This window comes from Aptenodytes patagonicus, chromosome 1, assembly GCF_965638725.1.
Source record: "Aptenodytes patagonicus chromosome 1, bAptPat1.pri.cur, whole genome shotgun sequence".
Taxonomy (NCBI): Eukaryota; Metazoa; Chordata; class Aves; order Sphenisciformes; family Spheniscidae; genus Aptenodytes; species Aptenodytes patagonicus.
In genome coordinates this window covers 38,860,368-38,878,334 of record NC_134949.1, presented here as the reverse complement: position 1 = coordinate 38,878,334, position 17,967 = coordinate 38,860,368, and the positions used below count along the sequence as shown (strand labels likewise).

The 17,967-nt window shown below is 39.8% G+C and overlaps 1 protein-coding gene across 6 annotated transcripts in view; it reads left to right on the top strand.

Annotated features, from left to right (window-relative positions):
* GRIP1 (glutamate receptor interacting protein 1) overlaps positions 1–17,967 on the top strand; it is a 341,605-nt gene that overhangs the window by 302,971 nt on the left and 20,667 nt on the right. For all 6 annotated transcript variants that reach the window (XM_076332384.1, XM_076332382.1, XM_076332386.1 and 3 more), the window contains exons 12-18: positions 744–889; positions 2,508–2,588; positions 10,260–10,329; positions 10,582–10,727; positions 16,225–16,369; positions 17,441–17,580; positions 17,754–17,942. In XM_076332384.1, the coding sequence (XP_076188499.1) occupies positions 744–889; positions 2,508–2,588; positions 10,260–10,329; positions 10,582–10,727; positions 16,225–16,369; positions 17,441–17,580; positions 17,754–17,942 (917 nt within the window). The remainder of the gene's footprint in view (positions 1–743; positions 890–2,507; positions 2,589–10,259; positions 10,330–10,581; positions 10,728–16,224; positions 16,370–17,440; positions 17,581–17,753; positions 17,943–17,967) is intronic.

Here is a 17,967-nt window from a genome sequence, read left to right as displayed (position 1 = left end):
GGGGTACTTCAGGCTTGTTGCTTTCGATTTGTGATAAATTGCAGGGTCTTGCTCAACAGCAGTGTGGCAAGTAATAAACTGTCTGTTCTGACAATGATATTTCATATGCTTGATCAGCTGTGAGAAGAATGACAAGCACCAGTGTTTTTATCATCCAGAGTTCTCCGGCAGGAGACTGGAAGCTATATTCATGCAAAAGGGAAAAAAAAAATCAGAAACATTGCTGAAGTCAAAATAGTAATAATTCAGTGTGCCATGGGGGGAGGCCATATCCAGCTCTGTTCAGTTCTGGTACAGAACCAAATCTTAGGGAATACCAGAGTTTTGGCTTACTAATGATTTCATTGCAGCATTTCAATTGCACTTCTATGCTTCTGTATGTCTTTAATCATGGCATGAGAACAATAGTAGTGGCACAGGCAAGTACTAGCTGCCATTGCAGAGCTACAACACCTGTAGCCCAGGGTCAGAGGCAGAGGTGATGTCCATGGGTGGGGTGGAGGCGTGAAGGCTGTGCCCCTCTTCCTGGGTCCCAGCACCTAGAGAGCACAACCCATGCTGGGAGTGCTTGATAGTGTCTTGGTGCAAAGGAGCAGGAGCAGCTTCTGTCCCCCTCTGTGCCCGGGTAGACTGTTGAGCTGCTGTGCCACACTTCTCCTTCAAGGTTAGGTTGAGTGTGTTTGATAGTGCTGGTTCTGGTAACGTGCACATCTGATGATTGTTTTGTATCATTGTGTACCAAGGTGTGGGGTGCTGCAAATAGGAGACAGAATAGTGGCAATAAACGGTATCCCGACGGAAGACAGCACATTTGATGAGGCCAATCAACTGCTCAGAGACTCCTCTATCACCAACAAGGTCACTTTGGAAATAGAATTTGATGTTGCAGGTATGAATGTACTGTTACTCTGTCTTGCAAGAAAAGTGAAGGAATAAATCCCAAGTACACTGCGAGTGTTAGGCATCCAAGATGGAGACTCTTCTCACATATACACCATTCAGTTTTCAATGACCTATTTGAAACGTGTGTCTTTTTGTACAGCTTTCTCATTTCACGTAGCCCTGCAGCGTGCTTCAGAACACAAATAGAAATGACAAGTCCTGTAGGAAGATCTGGTGACAGTCCCTCCTCTGAGTTATTTCCAGACATTTTTCTGCCCTGAGATAGAAATATTCTGCTGAGCAGAGACAAATCCTCTACAGGCCAGCTAATTAAATGTTTTGCTAGACAGAAAAGTATTATAGAAGGACGGATAAGCAGAAAACTCTGAAGAGTTTCACTTACAGTATCTCAAACCAACAATCTAAATAAAATAATAGAAATTGAATTAATAAAAGCCAGAAAAATCATTGTTAATGTTGCTGGTGAGTCTTTATTATTACTAATGGCTTTCCTTTCTTCTGTAATGTGTTTAAGCATACAGAATGCACCTATAAAATCACAAATTATGTAAATCAAACAAGTACACATTATGTATGTGCACTACCCCACTGTGTAAATAGTAAAAACTTCTAAGACTTCTGTGTTCGTCTGACAGTAGCTCCTTTGAAGTCATGACAATGTCGGATGTGCTGTATTTTGCATAGTGTGATTATTGTTAATGGTATTATAAATCATGATGTCAAAAGCAGGCTAAAGGTTCCTAGAGTAATTCTGTATAATCTTTTAGTATGCACGCATCTAGTATAATGTTAAAAAAAAAAAGCCAAATACAATATGTACATTCATATACATAGGAAATGAAATATTAAAAAATAAGAAAACAGAATAATGAGAAAGTCATTTAAATACACCTGAAGTCACATGTATTTCAGTCCCTGGACTTGTTTGTGCTCCTCCCATTTGCTCCATGACAGCAGACTCATACTCGTGGTTAGACTCCTCTGCCACATGTATTTTTTTATGTTTCCATAGCTGTAATTTCAATCACTCCTTTTCAGGCCAAGGCCCAAACTTTTGCTAGCAGTGATGCCAAAAGTCAGGATTCAAATACAGTGCTGTGTGTTCAAGTGGGTTTTGCCTCAGTCAGCTCCAGATGCTTCTCCATTAGTGATGTTTTGATTCCTTTTCTTCCCAATAGATGTAAAATCCGTGGCAGTTACCTCAGCGGACAGTTAAAAATGTGTTAGACCTACAGCAACAAAGACCTGAAATCCTTAAGACTCGATCTCCTGTCCTTTTAGTTAAAAGCTATCTGCCAGCACTATAATTTTCACATGTGCTCACAGAACTTGCATACGAGCTAAAAACCTGCAGTCTCAGCTGGCTGCTGGCCCATGCAATCTCCATAAATTGAGTTAAACCTTAAAAAAAATTGAGTTACCAGGAAATTACCAATAGAGGTATAAATCAAACTTCGTATGTCCTACTTCCTTCACTTCAGCACCCATGTTTCATCCGTGGCTTGTGATGCTGATGTGCTTTCATCAACTTACACATATAGTTCCATGCACTTGGAATTGCTCTGCCTTATAAATTATCTAACATTTTAAATATTTTTTTATAGAATCAGTTATACCAAGCAGTGGAACATTTCATGTAAAACTACCAAAGAAGCATAATGTGGAACTTGGCATCACCATAAGTTGTAAGTGAAAGTGCTTATTTTTAAGACCACGTTTACAGGACAATCTGCAGATAGTAGGTCCCGTAGCTACAGACTCGTGTTTGTTTTGGTATAAACTTCTTTTTCCTTTTTCTAGAAAGGGATGGTTAACAATGCTTTTTCTCTGATGAAATACCATTCTGTAACAGATTTATACTCCCCTTCTAGTAGTTAAAGAAGCCAGAAGTTTGCCAGGCCTAAAGCTTGACCTATTCCTTCATGCGTAGCACATATTTAACTCCCATTAAAATTATTTAAAAAAAAAAAGAAAAAAAGAAGTCAATAGAATTAGGCCCATGCAAAAGTATTTCCATAGCTGGGAAGTTTAAAGCAAAGTCTGTCAAGGTCTCTCACAGGCTCTTGAACAGAACCCCACTGAACTCAAGGGTTCTCAGAGGTATAAGGATCCACATACATGGGGTTATTTTCTGTTTCCCAGAACCCAGAGTCTGAAGATACATCCTCAATCTGTAAAACTAGTGGACAGTCCTAAATGTGCAGGTCACATAGCAAAATCCCCTTTCACTAGGGATTTCAGAGATTGCTAAAGATAACAAGGGTGTGCATTAGTCTGTTTCTCAAAAAGTATTTGTTACTGTTGTTTGAAATCAAGGTGTTTCTACACTTACTTATTTTGGGAGCAGACAGTAAATGCTGTGTTAGGACTGGATTTTGACCAGGTAAACTCCAGCATACCGAGTTCAGCCCTTGACGGAAGGAAGAACAATCCATATCAAAGTAATGGGCTTGTGTTTAATGTACTTCATGACAGTGCAGAATCTGATCTCGCTGGAATTAACGTTCCTTTATGGTTGTGGCCTTTCTTAGACTATTAGTCCTTCTTTGGAATTATTCACGTGTCCTGAGGGAAGATTGTGCTTTGACTTATATTCTCAAAGCTTTTACCAGCACAATGGAATAAGGTTAATCAAAAGTACAGCAGGGAACTCAGTGCGAAGAATTACATCTGAGGAACGAATGAGAGACACTGCAGGCCTGTTTGCTTGCATTGCACACTTGAATGAGTAATTGTTAGACTCTGTAAGATGTGATGTGATGCTTGAAGCAAAATCATAGGTCTACATGTATTTGTGCAAATGAAAATATTGAGAAATGAGAAAACCTGGAGAGAGGCTGTTCTATTTAGATGTTATTTTTAGGATCAGTAATGGTTTGTAGGATTATTGTAAAAATACGGTCTTCCTAGTAATTTGATTTGTGCTGCTTTTTGGAATTCAGAAATCTTGTACTTTTTTTCTGGCTGTAGGAGTAAACTCTGAATGGAAGGCTAATGTTCTTGGGATTTAGTATTTAGCATTCCTCTTCCAAACTATGCATACCTTCCTGACTTGGAACTTAATTCCAAAAGTTAGTGCTTTATAAAATTAGCGCTTTATGTAATCAGAGCGACACCTGGTTGGTCTTAGCTCTGCTCTTCTGAGTTTACTGCAGTATCTTTAATATTTAAATTAAATGATCTGTTATATAGAATGATCCCACTTATTAGTAGTATTTAACGCATATGAAATGTGTCTAAGATTAATTATTTATTTGATTTTAAAGGATTTATACTAATAACTGAAAGTTTGTAGATTTGCTTGGTAGAATTCTTGAATTGCTGCATTTCATGCTTGCTTTTCAGTGCTTTGCTCTGTTCTACCTAATTAACTCCTAAATGAGGCAGTGTGATTTGAAGAATATAAGTGTTTTATATTCATTTTGACAAATTTTTGTCAGGGAACTTTAGCACATTAGCATGCCATTTATTACTGATATTGTCAGAAAGCTATATGATTTCTTTTAAAAAACAAATACTAAGGGAAACTCGGTGGAGTTGAAATGACCAGGCTTAAACAGGGGTGATAGAGGAGTTCAGGTTTAGTCACTTTTGGGCTTGATCTGTTTAAGTGCTAGAGACCTGTTTCATCCTCTCTCTTCTCAAGGTAGTGGAGTTAATGGTGAGTGAGAAAGTGCTGTCTCTCTAAAAACATTACAGAGAAACGCCTGTCTTGCTTTCCATATCCCCAGTTTAGTTTGGGATTTGGATGAGAGAGTCAGGAAATGCCCTGACCTGACAGACAAGACAGACATTTTTTGTCATGAGGGAAACGTAAGCCTCACCTCGGGTTGGCACCTGGACATATGCCTAGTTTTTAAGTCCAAGAGTTCTTCTAAGTCAGCTGTTAGGAGGCAGACATCCTGGAAGAGGAATTTATTTCTCTTCTTTGTGTTGTTTTCCTTGGTAATAAACACCAAGTGTGCCTGCATGGAGTTACAGCCAGGTACTTCAAGGCATATCTGAGGTGACACACAACACTAAAGACAGTTAAGCTGATTTATGGTCTCTGAAAAACATGACATGTAATAGGGGAAGAGACTAAGCTTCTCTTAGTTTCAGATTTATTAATGCAAGAAAAAAAGCAAAACAAAAAAAAAATCAAAATCCCCTTAGATAGCAGAAACCCCGAGAAAGTAAGACAGAAGAAAGTTTCATGAGCATCTTTGTTAATGTTAATCCAGGGCACTGAGTTTCGGATAGCGCATGTTGGTTACCTCGCAGTATGCTGGCCTTGCCCATTGCTGCCTTCACACACGTACTGGACTTCTGTCGTCCTATCATACTTCCCTTATCTCTGCAGTATCTGTCTAATCTTCCCATTAATATCTACTTACACTCAATAAAGACCCTATTGCATAGTTTGCAAATATAAGTGACTCTATATTTCATGCTTCATGTACCATCATTTTCACACCCAGTTACCTGGTTGGAGCAATTAGAATGTCTCAGTTCTTAAAATTACGTCATCCAAATAAAGCATGACACAGCAGTGTCCGTGTGTGTGATTATGCTTTTATAACAGAACCATTCCCTAGAAGTAGGATGGCTTTCAAGTAGATCTAGTAGTGTTCAAATCTGTTTCAATTTATTTGCCAGTGATGTTGATTTTAGACTATGTAATGGAATATAGATTTTATTTTTTTTTTAAGATAAACTTTTGTGCCACTGGCTACTTTATCATAGACTAATATTTTTTAAATACATTGAATTATGTCCAAGAAAATGACTTACTAGTACAGTCTGGTAATTGTCATTAACAGCTCTTTTTTTTTTCCTTTTCTCTCTTTCTTAAGTAAGATTCTGATATCCTTACTGGTAATGAACTGCAGCACCTTGCTTCATAAATAATCTCTCTGAAGCTAATGGGATTACTCAATGAATAAGAAGCTGCAAAGCTGGTAAGAATATCAGAATCTCACCCAAACTATCATCAGTTTTTCTAAGTCATTTTGACTAGTAGCTATACTATAGTCTGCTCTATTGCTTTCATATTTCATCAGAAATAAGCTTTGTAAATATCTACAGATATTTAGCATTGACTATGAGAATTTACTTTCTATAGCATGCTTTTGTATATCTTGGGATTTCACCTAGCAAACTCAACTTCGTTTTGCAATGTTACAAGTAATTATTTTCAAGACAGGACCTGAAGAATCAGCAGGTTTCTCAGCTGTTCCACATGAACCAATACTTAAGGAACAAAAGAGCTACATCAGTCTAATTTGAAAAAGCTCTTTCATTTAATAATCACACTATTTTTAAAAAGTCTAGTAGCTGTTAACCAGCATTGTGGATAAGTGGTCTGACTTTGTATAAAAAATATTTTTCCATCCCATGAGCATTTTCCTCTGCTTGTTCAGTTTCTTCAGAGTTTGATCGAACTCCAAAACTTGAAGCCAGGCTGAGACTAGTAAGTGAGTTTTGGCTGGGTGTTAGGTTAGATGTCCACCCCAGAATCTGTTTAAGTCATACTGTTTTTTTTCTTTGGGTTAGCAGTGAAATAAGAAAGGAGGGTTGTTTCAGGTTTTTTTTAACCTAATGGAACAGCTGATCTACAAAACTGACACCACTTCACTGAACTTGCTTTCAAGTGGTGGGGGATAGGCAGGGGAAGTGCGTCTACTAGCAGAAGTAGAGTAGAGGCCTGGGATGGAGACCTAGGATCATAGAGTAATTTAAAGAGAGAGAACAACCAACCTGCTAAAGATCAGCCTTCCAGCTGCAACACTAAATTCAGTATCTGTACAACTTTATACACTCTCAGTCCACTTGTAGTTCATCTGTAGATGAACTGTGTAAGAGTTCTAAGAGACCTGTGTAAGGTCTCTACAAAAGCTCAACAGTAGGTAGACTAACAGCTGGACCAGGGAGGAGAAAATATGAGATCTTCAGTGGACAAGCAGAATGGGACAAGGAGAGAAAATGAGTGGAGAGCCGTAACAGGGAGACAGCAGGTGAGGGGAGTGGCTGAGGTGTGATCAGAGGTAGGGGAAGCTTGAACAAGAAGGCTGGACATGGGTGAGCGGTAAGGTGCTTTGTTTTTAATTGCTTCTTAAAAACAAAAGTAATTCTGAAATGAAAGATAAAAATGGTGACTTAAAGCTGTACAGTGTCCCTTCAAACTTGTGTTAATTCATGAGGATATCTTTTTTTCATTAAGTGGTCAAATACTACTTTCTCACTGGGACTCTTGCTTCTCTGCTCTCTGGGGAGAGATGAAACAGCGGTGTGTATCAAAGGGGATGGAGGCTGCATAATTAATGAGTTAGAGGGTTACAGAAAGAAAAAGGGGGTGATCTCACGGTCAAGATGGTTTAATGTTACCCTTGGGAAATTAGGTTTTTTTTCCTTTTCTCTGCAATAGAGTTGTGCTGAGACGAGTCATTTCGTGGGGTGGGGGGCAAGGAGAGAGAGAGAGAGATTTTCCACAGGTGGATGCTTGATTTTCTGCAGAAACCATTGAGATCCTGGGATCACACTTGCAGAAATGCTGAGCATCTGCAGCTGTTGCTGAAAATACCAGTAGTTGTGCTTTGGACGTAGAAGCTGTTATATACTACAAACTATTGTGAGAAATAAAGGCATGGATATTCTAAATTGCTCACTGAAAATTGTCATACTTTGACCTAAATGTTCCTATGTTTCCTTTCCTCATCTGTAAAATCAGGATAATAGTACTCAATTTTCTTGCTGGGGACAGCACCTGTTTGCTAGTGTTTGGGAGGCAATCTTAGGCTGTGGTGATGTGCAGTACAAAAGTTCAGGAGGAAATTAATGATTTTATCTCTGCAACACAACTTGAATAGCATTGAACGAGAATAAAACAAAGTGCGGTGTAGCTGCTTATTAAGGGCTTGTCAGCATGGGGGGATTCATTTCACACTGAGCTGTGTTTGCTGCCTACAAAAAGGCTTTCATCTACCAGACACAACTGATAGTCCAGGATAACTGACAAAATAATGCTGTTCACACCTACTCAGTTTGAAACTGTAATAACTGTGTGTGCAATATCATACCCTTTGCATCCACATGTACTCTGTGGCTTCACACTTCGAGCTGTGCTCTTTCCCCCCTTTTGGTTCCTTCTCTCTTCTTTTTGGAAGAAAAATGGACTTTAGTACTGGTAATTTCTATAAAGCAGTTTCAATACTCAAATCTCAAGCTGCAGACATTGTACAGTGGGTGGCATATAACCTCAGAGATTTATACGGCAACCCAGAGAGTAAAAACGTAGAATTAAAAAAAAAAAGTTCACCAAAGTGATACTTTAAAATTTTAACAAGCTACTAATCGGTGAAACAAACCAAAGAATTCAAGTAAATCATGGAACTGCCATATAAGATATAGTTGACCCATGGCGTGAAAGTATGAGAAACAAGCTGTGAAAATTACACATCTTGCAAAAAGTTAATTGCTGTTCTCTAAATTGCAACATAGGCATTTCCTGAAAGCGTGCTGTTTTAGACAAGTTTCTAAAAATTCTTGAAAGTCCTTGTACGTCTGTCTTCTGGACTTTCGGGACACTGCATCTGAAATATGGCTATTTAGCAGTTCTTAAACAGTTCCTTTGGACATTCAAAGGCTTTCTCAGCCAGGGCAGCCAGGGTTAACAAGATCTGTTAGAATACTGTGTTGGAACTTGTGGTTGCTGTAGGTGAAGATCTGTCATTTTCCATCAAAGAGAAGAATCATGAGCTGCTAAAGTAACTTACATCAGGATTTTGTAGGTGATCCTCCAATATGGGTAGCTTTTTGGGTGATTGTCAGTTAGACATTGGAGCCTAATGGAAAAGAACCTTCTGTGAATAAATGCAGAGGCTTCAGTACACAGAGCAGAAATGGCTTGGGGCAACTGAAGAGCCCTGCGTGTGCAAAAAACATAGCACTTTCAGAAGAACTGAGCGCCTTATACCGCATGGCAATGTTTTGATATTAGCACACTCTTTGTTAACAGCAGTCCCAAAAGTCAGTCTGCGTTCACCACGTGGACTGCCTCCTGGCCAGAGCAGCTGTAGGTGGTGTACTTCCCAATGGCAGAGAGCAGGTGCCACACTATTGTCTAAAAATGTATCTTTCGTCACCCTCAAGTTCTGAGCCCACTGCTTACCATATCAGATCTTCAGTGCAGTCGTCTGTCAGCAAATGGATGAACCCTCCAAAACAATGCATTTAGTGAAGCTGCTCCAAGAAACAGTCCTCTGGAAGCAGACAGTAATCATTGTCTTCTCCCGCTGGGGTAGTTCACTGCTTCCTGTGCAACCAAAAGTCAAGCAAAATTGCTAAGCAAATTTCCTGGCCAAGGGAAACTTGTCAAATACTTTTGCACAAGTCAGTAAAGAATTGCAATGACTGGCATTGTAGAGCAGAACATCCTTTTAACCATGATGGACAGATAGAAAATTGAAAGTTATGTCAAATACCTCCAAGAAGAGATGAGTTAGGTGTGCAAGGAGAGGACTGTTGGGGGTTTTACTAATCTGACTATTGCTGGAATTGCAGGGCTTCTGGTAGGTAACCCCAGTACAGAGTGGGGAAAAGTCCACAATGCTTAAGGCCCAGCAGCAGTATAGAGGAGCAAGGTTACTCATTAGAAGAGGCACATGTTTACTTCAGAGGAAGCAGCGAGTCACAGTGAAGCAAGCATCCGTGTGATGTAAGCTATGTCTGTGCAGATGTGATAACTGTGGATCAGCCCAATGATATGTGTAGCCACTGTCCACAGCATCTCATTTATTGTGAAGTAGATTCCTCCTTCTCACCCAGGAAGCATTATCTTCATACCTCTGCCTTAAGTGCTGAATGAGACGGGAATGGATGTACAGAACGTGGGCTAGACCACTCTAGATATTTTGCCAGAGCAGCTCTGTTGGTCAGGGATATAACGAAACATGATTATGACTGACAGAAATATTCTGGCAAAAGATTGGCGTCGGTAGTTGTGCTGAAAGGTTCTACTAACAGAAAGGCTTCCTTACGTGTTGTAGCTACACAGCATTTTATGATAAATCACTGGAGCTGTACTGTGATATCTTCATATGGTTCAGTCCTGGCCTAACCCAGAATTCAGACATACCAAGTTAAATTCACTTTGCACCAGTCACCTTAATTCTGGCATTTACTAATTTTTGAGGAGTATGCAGTCTTACTAATGTGCTGCTGCTGTTTGTTTGTATTCATGTACATATAATTTAGGGAAAGGAGAGAAATATAATACAGGTAAATAATGTGTATGAAATACTGATTTGTGGACAGAATTAGCCCATCTGCATCTCTGGAAATAAAAAACAGATGCTTGTATGTATTCTTTATTACAGCTCCATCCAGCAGAAAACCAGGGGACCCTCTGGTTATTTCTGATATCAAGAAAGGAAGTGTTGCTCACAGGTAAGACATTCAAGCTCCCAGCAGAAATCTGTTTCCATTGTGTAGCCAGCCAGACTCAAGTTAAACAGAGGGAGCTTGTAAGAGACTTGTGCTTTTATTTTGTAAACAGCAGTTACAAATGAAATGTCCAGCGTATTAAGAAATAATTGTTTTAAAAAATCCATCTAGTTTCTATAATAATGTTGATACCTTCTAAGATACCTTGCTTTAATGTTGCTAGAATTTCATGTAAGCTTGTTTGCTTGTTCACAGAACTGGGACGCTCGAACTGGGTGATAAGTTGCTTGCAATAGATAACATTCGACTTGACAATTGCTCAATGGAAGATGCTGTTCAGATCCTTCAGCACTGTGAGGACCTTGTAAAGTTAAAGATCCGCAAAGATGAAGATAATTCCGGTATTAGCAATGAGCCTATTGCAGATTCTTGTGTATTTTTAGGATTTTTAGAACACAGGGTTATTCTTTTGCATTTAAATTTTAGTGAAATGTTTTTTCTAAACATGGCTGACTTATGCTAATGCTAATCAGAAAATGTCACACTAAAAAGAATTTTAACAGTATATAAAGTTTTGAATTTTCTCAGTGGCTATATTGCCTGCAGGAGCTGCACTGCAAAATGAGGTCTTCAGTTTTCTGGAAAGGGAATTTCCCCTCAGGTGCAGCCGTATAAGGTTGATCTTTCCCTTACCAGCATATTGAGATTTTCTCTGCTTTTAAGATTGGAATCATGGTTAGCAAAGCATAGATCCATAGGCCTCAGTTCTCCAGCAGAGTGGTGAAGTGCATGCTTTATCCATAAACTTACAAACTTGACTTCAGTATGACTGTTCACATGCTTAAAGGCAAGTAGTACTTTACACACTGTGCTGGATGGCTGATGGAGGAGCCATGTCTGATCAGCCCAGTGGAAGTGATGGAGCTGCCATCATTTTGCACACCTACATCTATTAATATTCCTGGATCTTCCCCATTATGGATTCCGTAAGAGCAGAATTTCTACCTGGAGATAACAACGCGAGATCTGTTATGCATTCTAGTGGCAAAGGAAGTTGGACAATTGTAACTACCATTACTGCTGGGATTTATATTACAGTGTTACACAAAAGCATGAACTGTAGATTCACTTGTCTTAAGCTGTATACGATCTCACAGCAAAAAGGCACAGCCTGCCACACTTTATTATTTAAAATCAAGTGCAACTGTTGAAATGGTGTTTAGAATTGCACTAGAATGCTCTTTTCCTTTAATTGCTTTTGAAAGCAAACAGAAAGTATCTTTGCAAGGCAAAGGCGCGTGCATTTAGCACCTTGTGCAAATTGGCTTTCAGAAGTAGATTTTGATCCAGCAAAGTGAGTGGCCACTGCTCGGCAGGATATTGTGGTTAGGTCCCCACAGGTGGTGAGGTGGGGTTTGCTACACATAGTTGGTCCATCTTGGACAGAGGCTGGCCAAACTGGCCATGGGCTGTACATCCCAAGGGACACCTGCCTGACAGTTGCTTTGCAAAACTGAGCAAACCGGGTATGTTACGAAGAGCAAACTGCAGCTACACTTGGCAGAAGATTGACAGGAAAAATGCCTGTAGAAGGAAGTTTTAGTTTTCTCCTGCACAAGAGGGGGTCTGTCTTTTAAGTGTTCATGGCACCTAGGATCCCTCCTTCACCTTCTTCCCGTCATTTGGAAGACTCCCTCTCATTAATAACCCTGCAGAGAAATTACCAACAGACCATAGAAGAGGGGTGTGAGTTAGAGCCGTGTAGAAGAAGTAATAACTTCTCCCACACTTCTAAACACTTGAGGATTTGTCCTGTGTGTGTCATGTCATCCCCCTGCTCCCCCTCACCTCATGGACTTAATCTCTTTCTAGGTCAGCTTCCATTTCCATTGAAGTTGGTACACATTTTCTGTTGCTGTCAGTGAAATGTGTATTTCAGTCTTCACCCATGTAAAATCACATCTTTGCTCTCCTAGGTGTTGCACACCATGGTAGCTGGTACAGATTTTTGTCTGAGTGGGATTCTTTTTCCGTGGTTTTCTTTTACACTTTCACATTGCTTATTTTACAGTTACATCATGTATCTATATCAAGATTCTCACACAACTACAGTGTCTTATCCAGACATGAGTGGTGTAACTGAACAGATTCAAATGTAGATGGACAGCTACTCAGAGACCTACTGAACAAAATTCTCTATACACATGGTTCTTGTAACAGTTGACTAAGTGTCAAAGTGTAATTGAAAGTATTTATAGCAGATTTCAGGTACTTTGAAATCTAAAATGAATGAGTGTCTCCTGAAATGCTAAAGAAAAAATATTTTAAAAAACAGTAGCAAAGGTGTAGGAAAAAGTGTACCTCGATTAAAATCAGTTTTGGTTAATTTGCTCTTAGTTTATTAATGAATGTCTGGTTTTCTCACAAAGGGAGGAAATGTGCTTCTTAAACTCAACAGAAAAAATCATTAAATTCCCCAAGAAAAGAAGAGCCTGATGCTAATAGATGAGTAGGCGTGGAGCACTCCAATACAATTTCTAAATCACAGAATGAGATTAAGATTTAAACTTTTTTTAATCTCTCATGGCATGCTTTTTTGAGGAGGAGAAGGCAGGAAGCAGGAGTTCTTCCTCCCTAGGTTCTCGTTTCCTCGCTGTCTTTCAGACTCTTTATATTCATTTTTAAGTATTTCTAGCTTCTAGCTCTTCTTTCTGCCTTCTGTTTTTCCTTCCTCTGCTGTCTCTCCAGCTCCTCCCTTCTCCAGACAGTTGTATGTATTTCAGAGCTGTGTTCCTCAGAGCCAGCCATGCAGGTGAGGCCAGCAGCAGGGTAGTACATACATGTCATGTGCTCCCGAGACCGTGCTCTTCTTTGCACTTTTGTCTGTATTGATCAGATGTTCCTCTGAAGAGCAAGAGACTAGTGGACATAGCAGAGGCGCTGCAGCACAGAGGGTCTAATTTCATTAAATCTGGTTTCCAAGAACTGTCCACAATTGCATCACAAGAAAAGAAAGAAGGAAAATCTCAAAAACAATGAGACCCAAAAACATGGTAGTTTGATTATATTTCCTCCCCAGATGGAAGTATGTTTTCAGCGGTTTTTCTCTTTTCTTCTTTTCCTGCCAGCTTCCCAAACTAAGGACAATTTTATCTCCTGATTAACCTAATGGCTACCACCCTTTTTTGAGTATCAGAGTTCTTTGCTTTCATGGCAGAACCGGCCTTCATTGTGAATTCAGGCTACATGCATGCCATGTTCTTGGCTAGCTTGCATTTCTGCTGCCTGGAAAGAGCACTCAGGAGAACAGTGTAGCAATTTGACATTTGTTGCATTCTGCCATTAATTTTCTTAACTAGGGCTAACCAGAAGACAGACATAATGGACCAGTCTCCTTTCCAGTCATTCGCTGAGATCTATAAACCTCCAACTGTCATGTGGCAGGGCTGCTGTATGATTAATAACTTCTTATTCACTTACTGTTGATAGCAGAGAAACATCAGTATTGTGTCGACCCTTAGCAAATACTGGCTATTACATTTTCAATTAGCTTGGTGGATTACTTTTCATCCTCCAGTTGAAGTCTTGTACCGTGTCAGTGCCACACCTGTGTAAATGTTATCAGCATTAGATCCCAGAAGATTTGTTGTTCTTCCATAAATGCTCTAGCAAGCAAGCAAGAGCTGCCACTCTTCCGCTGCGCAGTGGCAGCTTACGTCCTAGCCCACTGTGTTTCGGCCAGAGGCTTCCAGTGGGGTCTTGGGAGTTGGGTGCTTCTGGAAAGAGCATGTCAGATAAAGCGTAGTTGATGTGAACTGTGCCAAAACACTGATGGTAATGCCCCGAGTAGGAATACAAGGCCAACACTAGGCATGAAAATCCCAGTATTCTTTGCTGAATAAACAACACTAATTCTTCTCTCCTTTGATTCTATGTGTGTACCATTTTCTTTATGTCGATAGCAAGGTGGAAATAGGAGGGAGTTGGGGTGGGGGGAAGCTAAAGGCCTACATTTTCTGCAAATTGGGAAGAAGTAAAGTAGCTCCAAAAATATTGGTGTTTCTCCAGCTCTGCTTAAGTACCATGTTCAGCACTAGACGAAAGCAACTCTTTGAACATTTGCTAGCGATGCAGGTATCTTTTTTCCTTTTAAAGTTTTTCTATCTACAGGAGCAGAAATGGGAACATTTGAATTTTCTAACTTGTCTCAGGTTAGTTCTAGTAACATTTACGGAATATGCATCCTAAACATTTTCCACACTCGGTGAGCCGTTCGAAATGTCATTACCCACAGATCTAGGAAAAGTTGCCCGCCAGGCCAGACGTCCTGGCTGAATACCAATATCATGAGATGGGCAAGGGAGCATTTGTTATTTTAATCTGAGGAGAAATCTGACATTTTGAATTTTAAAATATCGCTTTACAACTCAAAGATGCTACAGTTGATTGCACTCCTGCTGTGATTTTTTTTGATAATATGTAAAGAGCATGCACTGTTTAAATACAGGAGCCTTTCTTGTTGCTGCACCAACTGTTGGGTATTGTTTAAGGAAAATACGTTGTATTTAAGCTTACCCAGTGATGAATTCTTCTCCATTTCTGATGATTGTTTGGTGAGACTAAAATTTGAAAATAATGCGTATGACTTCATGAAATATAATTAAATCAAATCTAAGGGAGTTATTATTCAACTTAGTTGATAATTCAGAATTCAGAAGCTATTTTTGATTCTGTTACAAAAGTTTAAAACTTGTCCATCAAAAACATGGGATATATTTCAGCTTCTCTTAGTAAGACAGCTGCTCATCCTATCATGACTTTTGACTTTTCCCACAGTTCTTTTAAGGAAGTTTGGTTTTAAAACTTTTGAATTATCTTTGATTCTAAATATCTTCCATTCAGTTCAAGAAACAGATGAGTACCAGTATTTATACAATAGTAGTAACTGGTCTTTTCTCTAATAATGTGCCCTTGCGCCAGAGGCGGCCAACAGCCTCCTGGGCTGCATCAGGCAGAGCACTGCCAGCGGGTTGAGGGAGGTGATCCTTCCCCTCTACTCAGCACTGGTGAGACACACCTGGAGTGCTGGGTCCAGTCCTGGGCTCCCCAGCGCAAGAGGGACATGGACATAGTGGATCAGGTCCAGCGAAGGGCCACGAAGATGATGAAGGGGCTGGAGCATCTCTCCTATGAGGAAAGGCTGAGAGAGCTGGCACCGTTCAGCCTGGAGAAGAGAAGGTTCAGGGAGATCTTATCAATGTGTATAAATACCTGAAGGGAGAGTGTGAAGAAAACGGAGCCAGCCTTTTTTCAGTGGTGCCCAGTGACAGGACCAGCGGCAAGGGACACAAACTGAAACACAGGAGGTTCCTCCTGAACATCAGGAAACACTTTTTTACTGTGAGGGTGATGGGCACTGGCTCAGGTTGCCCAGAAAGGTTGTGGAGTCTCCATCCTTGGAGATATTCAGAAGCCATTTGGAGACAGTCCTGGGCAACCTGCTCTAGGTGGTCCTGCCTGGGCAGGGGGGGTTGGACCAGGTCACCCCCAGAGGTCCCTTCCAACCTCAACCATTCTGTGATTCTGTCATAAAATAGACTGAAGTTACATTTTAATAGGAAAGAAGACAAAGATTTTAAACAGAGTAAAATTTAATCTTAATAGAATGAGGGGAGTTTTTCTATTGACTTCAATGTAATCAGATTTTGGCAATAAAAAAGAAATTGCACAAGAGAATTTTTTTTTTTAAATAATCCAGTAGAATATGATTAAGAAGTGTATCTGAAATGTAATCCTTTGAAAATGTTATTTGATTACCAGTTACTAGACTGAATGTGCTATTTTTTTCATTCCCTCTTTCATAAGAAACCAATTGCATCCCCTTGGCATTTATTGCAGATGAACAGGAGAGCTCTGGAGCAATTATTTATACTGTTGAGCTCAAGCGCTATGGTGGGCCTCTTGGAATTACAATCTCTGGTACTGAAGAGCCCTTTGATCCCATAATCATTTCCAGCCTTACAAAAGGAGGATTAGCTGAAAGGTAAATTGGAAAGCAAATTATTTTTAAGTGTTTCTTTTGTCAAGGTGAAGATTTATTTTGTTTACCTGAACATGCTAATTTTTGTGGTTTAGGAATTTATTTTTTTATAATTCTCCGAATCTGAGTTTATAATCCTTTTGCTGTCATTTTTTGATCATTGCCAAGCTCAGGAGCATGAGGAATATCTTAACAGGATGTTCTTGCACATACTATACAAGACAGAGCAGAGGATTGTAGTCCTTATTATAAATCACCTAGGAAAGACTAGTCAATCAAACTGCACAGTCACAGGAACATTTTAGCAGCCTTTTAAAAGCAATAGCCTTGTAAAGTAGAATAGGTAAGGAAAGCACTTCATGTGTCTTAAATTTATCTGAAAATATGCTGCTTATCATATACACACACTGCATCTGTATCTGCACTTACATACACTGTAGCGAGCATTATCTGGGGAGGAGAAATGCTCCTCGTGGTAAGTGATGTATAGAGAGTAATGGAAATGCTAAGGTTTTCTATCGCCTGTTATTTCTAGGACAGGTAGAGTCATTGCAACTGGTACCTTTGGTGGTGGTTTCAGAGAGAACTGACAGCACACAAAACACCATATTGTGTGCAGCCAGAACAAACAGTGCGTTTACACAAAAAGAATTTATTTTCTTCTCTTGATATGATCCATCCTGAAAGCCACACTGGTGAAATAGCTGGTTACTTGCTCACACTGCCATTATCTGTTACGCTGTGAGACTTCTAGAAACTTGACTCATTTCAGAATTTACTGAGCTGTCTGAGATTGCTTTTAAACAGGTGGGCTGCAATGAATATCATCCATAGGTGATTAACCCACCTACTGCAGTAACACAGAAATCCCCATCTCCATGCCTCAACTCTGCTATTGTCACTACAGCAAAGGTGACTTGCTTTAAGTGTTTCTAACAAAAGAATTACTCTGTAACACGGCTATAAAAGCAAAATGAAGGAAAGGGAGATGAGACTTTCATGCTCCAAATATGTGAAGAAATTGCCTTTGTTGCTTTATATGCTCCTCAGTGTTTTACTTCTCTCTGATTGTAGGACTGGGGCAATTCACATAGGAGACAGAATCCTAGCAATAAATAGTAGCAGTCTGAAAGGAAAACCTTTGAGTGAAGCCATTCATTTATTACAGATGGCAGGAGAAACTGTCACCTTGAAAATCAAGAAGCAGACAGATGGTGAGTATGGCCGAGGGTAGCATCAGTGGTCTTTAATGCGTGTGTTGTTACAGATTAACAAGCATTTAGGCTATCCCTGGAAAAACGTCGTGTCAGTAGTAAAAAGCATATTCTTAGAACTGCAGTAAAGCAATGACCACCACCCCCTTTTCTTTTTTTATAATCCTGTTCAGCTACCAGTCCCAAGAAATTTTCTGTCCCTGTGGGTCACGTAAGTGAACTGAGCGATGCTGAAGATGAAACCTCTGCTGCACAGAAATCTGGCAAACTCTCAGACATCTATTCCACTACAGTCCCAAGTGTTGACAGCGCCGTAGAGTCATGGGATGGCTCTGGTATTGATACCAGCTTTGGAAATCAAGGTACTACCAAGAATGCAATTGACAT